At 36.6% G+C, this 11,656-nt stretch overlaps 1 protein-coding gene across 1 annotated transcript; it reads left to right on the top strand.

Moving 5' to 3' along the window:
• The first annotated feature begins 211 nt into the window (after positions 1-211).
• On the top strand, positions 212-11,656 carry LOC104228024 (kinesin-like protein KIN-12E). The gene is made up of 22 exons (XM_009780409.2): positions 212-676; positions 1,117-1,272; positions 1,352-1,435; positions 1,572-1,691; positions 2,170-2,283; positions 2,722-2,814; positions 3,922-4,011; positions 4,099-4,169; positions 4,250-4,324; positions 4,421-4,508; positions 5,007-5,065; positions 5,154-5,217; positions 5,701-5,766; positions 6,943-7,101; positions 7,182-7,286; positions 7,627-7,862; positions 8,222-8,291; positions 8,592-8,648; positions 8,748-8,810; positions 9,160-9,216; positions 9,327-9,406; positions 9,637-11,656. The coding sequence occupies exons 1-22, from the start codon at positions 416-418 to the stop codon at positions 11,507-11,509; spliced, it is 4,041 nt and encodes a 1,346-aa protein (XP_009778711.1). The 5' UTR covers positions 212-415; the 3' UTR covers positions 11,510-11,656.

Here is an 11,656-nt window from a genome sequence, read left to right as displayed (position 1 = left end):
CCAATTAGTTTTCCAAAGGCCAAACACCCAATTAATAATGCATAATTTTTATAAACGATATTACTACTAGGAGTATTAAAATGGGATATATCTCAAAAAGGGAAAAGAAAATCAAAACACGGATCGGGTCGGGTTTATTGACTATGGGGTTATCTAGAAATTGGCTCCATATTACCGTTCAAAAATTTCAAATTCCTCTCAAACGGTCTCCTCCTCCTCTCTACATTCAAAATCTAACCCCCCCCCTCTATCCCCTATACCCCAAATCCCCACTCCCCATACCTTACACAAACCCATCTCCCTCTAGCACTCGCTGCTAACTTATTCATCAATCGCCCAAAAGGTCCTTGAAATCTCAATTATTTTGCCCTCAAAATCTCCTCTAACTCGATTTGTAAGCCCTAATAGTTCAGAAATGCCGTTATTTTCGGAAGATTCAAGCGCTATTAGGTCCAGATTTAGGTCACAACAAGATCACTCTTCTACAGCAACTCCAATGGATACGCCGGCTTCAATGTCATTGTCGTCAGTAAAGAGCACTCCTAATCTCAGACTCTTCAAGTCAGCTGCTAAGGACAGGATCGACACTTCGCACAGCAAGGATATGTTGGAGTCTCAAAACCAGAGCTTTGAGTTCCACGAAGATCCTTCATTTTGGAAAGAGCACAATGTCCAGGTAATTATTCTGTTTTTTTTCCCTTCATTTTTTTGCTCGTTTCTTAGAAAAGTTTTTAAGTTTTATATGCACTGACCTTGTAAAAGTTTTTACACAGTCAGGTTACTTAATAGGTAGTAATTATTATTGATAAATCTATTTGATAACATTCATTTGTAATCTAGAATAAATGGCAAGTAACCTACTATGACTTGTTAAAATACACTGGTAGTGTAAAAAAATTCAAAAAATCAAGTGATTATTTGGAGTGAAAAATACAGGAAAAGGTGGATTATTTGGAATGAATAAATGAAAAATAATTGGTTGAAAATGCTGTAAAGTGAGTTGCTAACAATCTCCCTGGCAGACCATACAGTAGTTTTTGGTTATATGTTACTGAATTGGGATAAAACTTAAATTACTCATGAGATAGGTTTATTCTGTTTGACTGATTTATGCAGGTTATTATAAGAATACGCCCGTTGAGTAACTCCGAGATATCTTTACAAGGGCATTCTAAATGTGTAAGACAAGAAAGCTCTCAGACCATCACTTGGACAGGACACCCAGAATCACGTTTTACATTTGATATGGTTGCTGATGAGAATGTTACTCAGGTTTGTTTTTCTTGATTATTAGTCTTTCCTTTGTCCTGTATCTTCGATGTGGTCTGTTCTTATATCTTTAGGTTAACAGGAGATGCTCTTTAAAGCTGCTGGAGTACCCATGGTGGAAAACTGTGTGGGAGGCTACAATAGTTGTATGTTTGCCTATGGACAAGTATGTTGCTCAATAATAGCTTAAGCTTTCAAGTATCTGCTTTCAGCAATACTTTCCAATTTTCATGTCGCAATGTGAAGAAGACTTGGACTTTATACTGGTTTTGTATTTAGCAACTCTATGTCTTTCTGTACAGACTGGAAGTGGAAAAACACACACCATGCTTGGAGATATTGAAGGAGGCACCCGAAGACATAGTGCAGATTGTGGGATGACACCTAGGGTATTTGAGTACATGTTTTCAAGAATTCAAAAGGTACGTGTGAATATTTGCATTAGTAATGAACAACTATTAACCATGTGGTATATACTGTTAAAACATCAAAAGTTTATACAATACGCCGCATTGTGGAGAACCAGTACCACAGTTGACTTAATTTGAAACTAAGTTGTTTTGTTTTTGATATAGTATTGGCAACAAACTTCAATCTTCTCTGGAAGGGTCAAATGTCACCCAATACTGGGTATAAGTAGTGGATATGAGTGTGGAATACATATATGTCCAATGTCTAGGTGTTTGTTTCTTTGCTTTTCGCTGTTCCTGTTTTCTTGTGGAAAATAAGTACCTCTATATATGTTGGTTTGGGTAACATAGATGTACCTTAGATCACTTCTTGCGTTAATTTAAAGCAAGACTTCTTGATTGGAATAGAAGAGTTGGGATGAAGTTTTCTATTATAAGGCTGATCTTATATTTTTAATTTCAAGTTGATGATTTCTGTATTTTGGTTCAGGAAAGGGAGGCACGCAGGGAGGAAAATATAAAGTTCACTTGTAGATGCTCTTTCTTAGAAATATATAACGAGCAAATCCTTGACCTTTTGGATCCTTCCTCAGTCAACTTGCAGGTATTGATTTCAATTGCTAACATTTCGTCCAATTTGCAATTTAGTGAAGTCTTGTTGAAATAAACATGAAATCATTTCTGGGACAATGTATTGTTTTCTATTATTCATCATTTTTAACATGGTGAAATAGTGTCCTACCTTTTTTGAGGACCTTGAAACTATTGAGTACAAGGGTACGCGCTAATTGCTCGCAATCCTGTTCCAGAAGGCTAAATTAAGTACTCCACCAGGGTTCATTAAATTAGGTGTGCAACTGAGGACTAATCCGTGCTTAAGAAAGGCTTGCAACATATAACTAGTATAATAATTTCATTCCTCATTTCTAAATGCAGCCAACAAATTGCTTTAACAAAAGTGAATGTATTGCTTGATCTAAAAGTTGCAAACTGCATTACCAAGCGGAAGAATGCAAGTGAAGATTTTGCTTGTATTGTACAGATTAGGGAAGATACTAAAAAGGGGATTCATGTAGAAGATCTCAAAGAAGTGGAAGTTACGAGTGCTCGAGATGTGATGCAGCAGCTTCTTCAGGTATATTCCTCACTCCTAATTGAATCAATTATTATTTTTGGTTGTGAATTCTCTGGTTTAAACTCCATTAAAGACCGAGGACAAGAAGCTGTTGATAGTTTTTGAGGTGGTTACTCACCTGCACGGCTGAAGATTTTGAAGTTAGTAATATGAGTTCCTCATAGCTGATCAAGAATACCATCCTTAACAGGCAGTTTTAACAATTTATGTTTCTAAATGTGCACATATTTAACATGAAGAGTGAGACGGTTGACCGGTTGTATCTGTTCTTTGTTACTAGCAAGTGAATTGCTGGCAATGTTAAAGATAGCTTGTTCCAAAGTTAAAATACTGTCTTTTGTTTATATACTGAAGAGAGTTGTTCCATCTTTTCTATAGCTTTTCAAACCATTCACATTCACTTTCCTATAAATAAGTGCGGTATCTTGCTAAAATAGTGATGAGATGTTTGTATTGTTTCCTGGTTTAACATGCTATAATCCTATCATTAGTTACTGCATATAGAAGTTGTATGATCAATACTGTTATCACTATCAGTAGATCTGTGTATGGTTTTCCTAAAAGCCTAGAAGGTGCTACTGTAATATTTACAATGTATTTGGGAAGTCTACGAAGTATATCATATCTGGTTTTGACCTAGTTTTCTTAATCTGTCACTGATGACTTTTAGGTTAGTCTAGCTACTAACTTCTGTGGGCACTGATGATAAAAAATAACGGTATATTGGATATACTGTAATACTACAACTCAAATTGTGCAAAATTTTGTCTTTCTTCGTCTTACATACCTAAATTTTCCTGTAAACTTATCGATGGGTAAATAAATGTATAAATGATAAGGTGAAAAAGAGCATACAGAGCGCACTACATCTTCTAATTTTTTGATCAAAGCATTGACACTAACTTCCTTATAGCTAAACTTGGCCAAGCTTCATTAGAGTAGGGTCAGATTGTCTTGTGATACCAGATTAATGTGACACAACCTTATCCTTTATTAATTTAACCTAGAAAAGCACAAATAAAATGAAATAAATTGCTCGTAAAAAGTAAAACCACCAATTTCTTGTTAGTTATGGTTTTGACGTTCATAATGTTGTTTACATTTCAGGGTGCTGCAAACAGAAAGGTAGCTGCAACCAACATGAATCGTGCTAGTAGCCGTTCACACAGTGTTTTTACATGTGTGATAGAGAGCAAAGTAAGTGCTTAGCTTCAGCTCGTCAGAATTAGTCTTTTCATACATATGCCTCCATACCGGTACATAAATTTACACATTGATCTGCAGTGGGAATCTCAAGGAGTAACTCACCACCGGTTTGCTCGTCTTAACCTTGTCGATTTGGCAGGCTCTGAAAGGTAAAAGGAGAATAATTCTGAAAAACAGAGAAGATAATTGATGTTTAAACTTTCTTCTAACTGCACTTGTTAAATCACAGGCAGAAAAGCTCAGGAGCTGAAGGTGAACGTCTAAAGGAAGCTACTAACATTAACAAATCTCTTTCAACATTGGGGTAAATATCATGTTTTCATCCTATTCATTTATGATTCTTCTGTTCTTGTTTTGTCTTTCTACAAGTACACTACTGATCTGGTTCTCTGCTGTGCAGATTAGTGATTATGAACTTGGTCAGCATATCTAATGGAAAGTCACAACATGTTCCTTACCGAGATTCAAAGCTCACATTTCTACTCCAGGTTGAATAGGTTTACCTTAGCTTTCAAAGGAAAATCAATTGTTTTCTCTATGAGTTAATCTGCTTGAAAGAATACATCTAGTTGATTCAGTTAGTCCAGAAATATTCTCATTTTTAATATGTTTTCGTTATGAGGAGCTGTAATATAGTTTTCTTACTGTTTGGCACTCAAAAGAGATATTACTTTTCTGTTTGGGCGAATTTTTTTTGTCCTCATGTTTTCTGTGCTCTGCACTGATAAATGATTAATAACTACAAAATGAAAATAGCTATTCTCTTTTCATCTAAGAAAGTGATTCATTTGCATTTTCTCTGCTTTTAGGCTAGTAGGTTTAAGTGAAAGTAACCTTTTCTAGCCTCTTCATACTTTCTTAACATGGAAAACATAGTTTATTTTAATGCTCCGAAGATTGTCTTCCTGCTACATTTTTTTGGACCTACTGCAGAATATCTAAAAGTTTTCTGTTGAATTGACATTATATTTCTTTCTTCTTTTCAGGATTCACTGGGAGGGAATGCAAAAACATGTATAGTTGCAAATATTAGTCCTTCCAGCTGGTATGTACTTAAGATCAAAACCCTAATAAGTGTTGTAATTTTTAAGCAAGTGAGTTTACAATATATAACACATGATTGACTCTTGCAGCTGTTCATTGGAGACTCTAAGCACATTGAAGTTTGCTCAACGTGCCAAATTCATCAAAAATCATGTATGCTACTCTTGGACACTGGTGGCTTTCTTATGGTCATTTCACTAGCAAATAACCTGATCATATGTGCTTTCAATTTCTTCCCCCCTATGAAATCACCTAATAATAGAATTTTCCTTTTCATTTGGTATTTAAATAAAATAATAAACATGCAGCTATCAGCAAAAGAATATTTGAAAGTTAAATGCTAGTATCCTCGATATGCCACTTTATCTAACGTGTGCGATACTGCAATTCAAGTACCTTATGCATAGTATTAGAAATTTAGGTTCATAGTCTCCCAGATGCTACAAGTTATAGGGGCACAGATTACTTTCTTGATGCAAAGACATTTTGTTTTCTCATTTTTCTCTGTGTAGGAGATTTTAAAATTTTTACTTTTACGACATTGATGAAGATATGTGCTTTTAGTTCTTACTTCCCTATAATCGATAAAGGCTCAACCATTTTCCTTTTTTCCCTGATGACTATTTACTTTCCCAGGCTGTCGTAAATGAAGATGCTTCTGGAGACGTTCTTGCAATGAGGATACAAATTCAAAATCTGAAGGTATTTTTTTAATGTTCTTACTTTTTTAGCTTGATTCAAGCAGCTTGAAATCCATCCTCCCCTGCCCAAAAGGGAAAAAAAAAGGAAAAGACAAAACCCTCCAAAAGGAAGAAGAACATGAGACCAAGAGAATTTTGTACCTCGGTAATTTATACAAACCCTGAGAGAAAACCTTGATTGATGGACAAATGACAACCAGGGAGAAGTTTAATTGATTGACAAATGACAATAATACAACAACAACAACAACAAACCTAGTGTATTCCCTTCCCACAAGTGGGGTCTGGGGAGGGTAGTGTGTACGCAGATCTTATCCCAACCTTTCAGAAGGCAGAGAGGCTGTTTCCGGTAGACTCTCGGCTCCGGAAAAATAAAGGGAAGAGACAATGACAAGCAAACCAATCGGAAAACCAAGCGAAAACACAAACTAACACTAAGTAGTGCAATTAGAATCCCGAAGCTGGGGAGGGTAGTGTGTACGCAGATCTTATCCCAACCTTTCAGAAGGCAGAGAGGCTGTTTCCGGTAGACTCTCGGCTCCGGAAAAATAAAGGGAAAAGCCAATGACAAGCAAACCAATAGGAAAACCAAGCGAAAACACAAACTAACACTAAGTAGTGCAATTAGAAACCCGAAGCAAAGGTAACAAGTAATACCAGAAGTCTAGGCATACAAATATTATCTTGTGCCTGTCCCGCGACATTCTTTGAGATGTGTTCGTGTGTGACATGATAGCTGTTTATGCCACTAGTTGCAATTAGCTGTTTATGCCACTAGGTTATGCAAGTTATTCAGAAGTCTAGGCATATGAATATAATGAGGTTTTACATCACATAGGTAGACAGAACTCCCTTGAATAACTTGCATAACCTTCTGGCTTTTATCCAATATGTATCTTAGAAGTAAAATTAAATATGCATGTTAGTGTTCCCCTTCTCTGTGTTAATAATTTTCAGATTTAGTTACTTATACTGGTGAAAGTTATATGTCTATTTTATGGCAGAAGTATTGGCACTACTGCTTTTATTTAGTCACTAATCACAATATGTCTTGTCATCTGCTTTTCCGGTACAACAGTAATATGATAGGGATTATAAAAGTTTTTCCAATGATCTGTGCTCTTAATGGCCATATTCTAAATGTTGATGTGCCTAATCACTTTATTTTACCTTTCAGAAAGAAGTAGCACGTCTTAGGAGTATGGTTGATGGAGGAGCTGAAAACCATGAAAATGATGCTTGGACTGTTGCTTTTCCAGGATCGCCTGCAACTGTTAGATGGGAAGGGCTTCATGGATTATCTAGTCCGCTTACATCAGATAAACGGATGTCTAAGGTAGGTGTATCTTAACTTGGCAATGAGGAAAAATCTCTTCCATTATTGGCACTGAGAGGTTAAGTCTCTTGTAATTTCAGAAAAAAGACTATGAAGTTGCCCTTATTGGAGCTTTTAGGAGGGAGAAGGATAAAGACATTGCATTACAAGCATTAACTGCTGAAAATCAGGCAGCGATGCAGCTGGTATGTTTTACGGAGGTTTTTATTACTTGAGTTGCCATTTTATATATTCGTAGGTGTCAAAAAGTCTTACAATGAGGCCAGAGGGTCCAAGTAAACATCTAATTCAGAACTGTTACAAAAGCACAAATAGGACTTAATTGACAAATCTATCCTTGAAATATCGTTTATCTGGAATCCGTTTCTTGGACATAATCTTTTAGGTATATTAGGTACTCCATCTCCTCTTTGCTAAGTTGATTAGAATATATATACCTCGGGAAAGTAAATGGAAATAAAAGAGATACAGAATGATCTGAATTTTATATGGAGAAACTAATTTTGTAATGTTGTGGGTAATCAGATCAAACAAAGAGAAGCTGAGATACAGGGTTTGAAGATGAGACTAAGGTTTCGAGAAGCTTCAATAAAAAGGCTCGAATCAGTTGCTTCAGGAAAGATATCTGCCGAGATGCACTTGCTAAAGGAGAAAGAGGAGCATTTGAAGGAAATAGAGGTCTTACGGAATCAGGTTGATCGCAACCAAGAAGTTACAAGATTTGCTATGGAGAATTTACAGCTAAAAGAAGAGATCGGAAGGCAAGTTATTTATGTTCTCTTTTAGTTATCGTAGATGCACATGCACTCCTCCAACTTGGCTCCTTTCTTTGTCTGAATCTTGGAGATAAAACGAAAATCTTTTAGTTATATTAGGTAGTCCATGTCGACTTGCTTAGCAATGCTTTTCTTGGCTCCTTTATTTGTCTGAATGTTACTTAGAAATGCTTTTCTTGAGCCGAGGATCTATTGGAAACAACCTCTCTACCCCCACAGGGTAAGGGTAAGGTCTGCATACACATTATCCTACCCAGACCCCACTTGTGGGAATACATTAGGTATGTTGTTGTTAGGTAGTCCATGTCTCACTAGTTTGATAATCTCAATTGTTTCTAATGCAGATTGAAGTCATTTTATGAGGAAGGTGAGCGAGAAAGAATGAATGAACAGATTGCGATGCTGCAGGATAAGGTTAAATGACTGCTTCCTCTAAGAAATTCAATTGGTCAATCTCTTTTTTCAAGTATGAGAATAGACACGATCATCATGTCTTTCTACTTTTCTTTTTGTTATATACAACTGATCTTTAGTCATACAACATCACATTTTAATTCCAAAGACAACAACATATTGCATCTTTATGTCTCATGTTTATACTAAAGTACCTAGCAATTGCATCTTAGTTTTTTTGTTCTTGATCAGCATCTGGTGATCTTCCCGTCAAATACCAAAGTTGTTTGCGCGCCTAATGGTTCTCTCTTTGATATGCAGTTGCTAGAAGCACTTGACTGGAAACTTATGCATGAATCTTGTCCTGCAACCGTTCAGGTCGTCCTCCAAACTTACTTAGGATTTTCACTACTTGTGTTTCACTATAGTTTGTACAACCCCTGTTAAACTATAGTTTATTCTCTACTTGTGTTACAGAAGGGAAGTTCTGAGCTTGGGATGCATATTGAGAATGATCTGAACCTGCTAACATCTTGTCAGGTATGACATATACTCTAGAGTAGTTAATATTTACATCTATGTTTTAATCGCTGGACCATTTGTGCTCAATAACTGGAGACACTAGTTACTTTTATCTGACAAATAGAAATACTGCAATTAGTACCTTTTTTTTTTTTTTTGAAAATGTATCAATTAAGAAAAGTGGGGTTATCATTTTTTAATCGCTCGGCCATGTTTCTTCTCGCAAGTAAAACAAACTTTGAATCCGAATGAAATCCTGGAGACTAAATTCATTTGGTATATACCAGTAAAGAAAATGGTGCAGTCATTTAGGATGGAGTGTGTGCTGAAATATTTGCTTTATTTTATTCCTTTTGCCACACTATAGCCGGCTTCACCTTGGCGTACATCAATCAATGAGGAGAATGAGTTCCTCCGTGTCCAGGTAATATATATTTTCACCTTGAAAAATGAACGAGCTTAAAATAGTATAAATGATTTTAGTGGTTATTTTGTAGGTAGTTTGTCTGCTAACAACATATATTTAACTTTCAGGCAATTCAGAACCAAGCAGAACTGGACGCACTGCATAGAAAACTTGATTTTTGTGTTGAAGAGAGAGAAAAATTGGAAAGGTATAGCACTGCAATTCTTGTAATGTGATCAGTGTTTCTTATCTTTCTCCATCATCATCTCTTAGGGTGTTCATAATTGGTGGATCCCCTTCGAAAAGACATAAACTGCTTCTACACACCTGTTCAATATCGAATATTCAATCTTTGTCATATCTGTTCCACATTCAAACTATTAATTTTGATTCGTCGACTTTAATCTGGTTTTCAAAATTTATTCACTGTTCATACAGGCAATTGAATGACTTGGAAAAAGAGCTAGAATTTGAGAGATCATCTAAAGCAGTTCTGGTGGAAGAATCAAAGAAGGGTCAAAATGAGCTGCCTTCTGCTGCAAATGATCAGATGCCCGCTATCGCTGTCGGTGATCAGGCAGAGCTAAAAACAATTGTTGATGCTATTGCAGCAGCAAGCCAAAGAGAAGCAGAAGCTCATGAAACTGCAATTTCCTTGTCTAAGGAAAATGATGAACTGAGGGTGAAGCTCAAAGTCTTAATTGAGGACAATAACAAACTGATTGAACTGTATGAGCAAGCAGTAGCAGAAAAGAACAATGAGAATGATCCAAGTCAGAACTGCCAACAAAAGAGTGTTCCATCAGGGGATGAACATGCTTTAGAGAATCATTCTTTAGATGACAATGTTCGATCAGGGGATTTAGAAACTTTAGAGGAGGATGGCTTGCACGAGGTAGATGTACATGATGAATACAGCCAATGTTCTTTTCTTCCAGAGAAAAACAATATTTCTGACTCAGAAGAACTATCCTGCTGCAAGACTACAGAGATGATAGAGAAAAAACCTTCAGAACCAAATGAAGAAAATACTTTTGAAACTTTGGACAAAGCTGATTACATGATGGTGGAAACTGTTTTTCCTGAATCAACCGCAGAAGCTAGTACATATGAGCCTCCCGAGGATCCTTGTGCCTCCAATCTGAAGCAGGATGTTGAGATGGAAGACCAGTCATCAAATGTTTTGCGGAAACACGTACCAGAAGAGCTAAGTTTGGTGAGAAAGAAGCTTGAAGAAGCACAGGAAAAGCTTCTAAAATCTGCTAACACCATAAGCATGTTTGGTTCACTAGAGAGGGCAATTGTAGAGGTTGATGAGCTTACGGGAGAAATTGAAAGACTCGAAGAGAGTATTGAAGTGAAAAAACAAGGATACACATCGTTCAAGCTTCAGTCTTCACAAATGCTTGAAAAGAAAGTTTTGCTCGATAAAAAGCTATCAGCACTAAGATTCTCACTATCAAGCTTTTCCTCATCAGTTTGCTTCTTTGAACAACGGGAAGCTCAAGCAAGAGCAAGATTAGATGCTTCAAATACTAGTCTCAACCAAAAGAGAGCAAAACTGGCTCATCTTCAAGCATCTAAAGCTGAGTTCCTGGATGCACAGGTGCAGACTAAACAGTCCGAATCTGAATTAAGAAACATCTTAGCAGACTTGAAATCAAGATTGGAAGAGGAGAATCGAAGGCTGGAAAGTGACAGGGTTCTCTTTCCCATAGATAACATTGAGAAACCTGATATCCAATTGCCAGAAAGGAATTGGCAGTTGAGTGGCAAAGCTACTGAATTACTTAAGTCTGAGGAAGAAAAAACAAAGATACAAAATCAAATAAAGCAGATTAGGGAAAATTTGGGGATGAAGAAAAAGGAAACTGAAGAGTTGAACGTGAAAATGCTGAAGTCGGAGAGTGAAATTGAGGCTATTGAAAAGGAGATACAGAATGGTTTGCAGTTGGTAGAGGAGATGGGTAACAAGCTTCAAAGTGTCATCCGGGAGAAGGAGATGATCTTGGAAATGAAAAAGGACGGGAAGCATGAGTTTGAAAGCATGATTCTTGAGTACCATGAAAGTATGTTCGAAGCCTCGTTGAAGGAGGAAGAGTTGCAGATTCTGGATGAAGAATTGCACTTGGAAATGAAAAAAATAGAAGATTTACAAAGAGCTAAGGCTCTTGCCACGACCAGAAAAAGTCAGTTGCTGAATGCATTTTCATGCCAATCATGCTCTTTTTCCGACAAGGTAGAGGAGGATCTACATGATATACGAAGGTCAGTGCTTGAGCTGAACCCGTTGCTTGGACTTGACAACTAGCATCTTCTCTTTGCATGCTGCCCTCATGTATTGCCAATGTAATTTCTCCTCTAGCAAACCATTATGTATTACAAACTATTATTATGATTGTGAATAACTTGTGAAAAGTTCAATCAATCTGAAAGAAAGTAATCTCTCTTTCCTTTA

This window comes from Nicotiana sylvestris, chromosome 11 (assembly GCF_000393655.2).
Source record: "Nicotiana sylvestris chromosome 11, ASM39365v2, whole genome shotgun sequence".
In the NCBI taxonomy this organism is placed as follows: Eukaryota; Viridiplantae; Streptophyta; class Magnoliopsida; order Solanales; family Solanaceae; genus Nicotiana; species Nicotiana sylvestris.
This window is presented reverse-complemented; position numbering and strand designations above follow the sequence as displayed.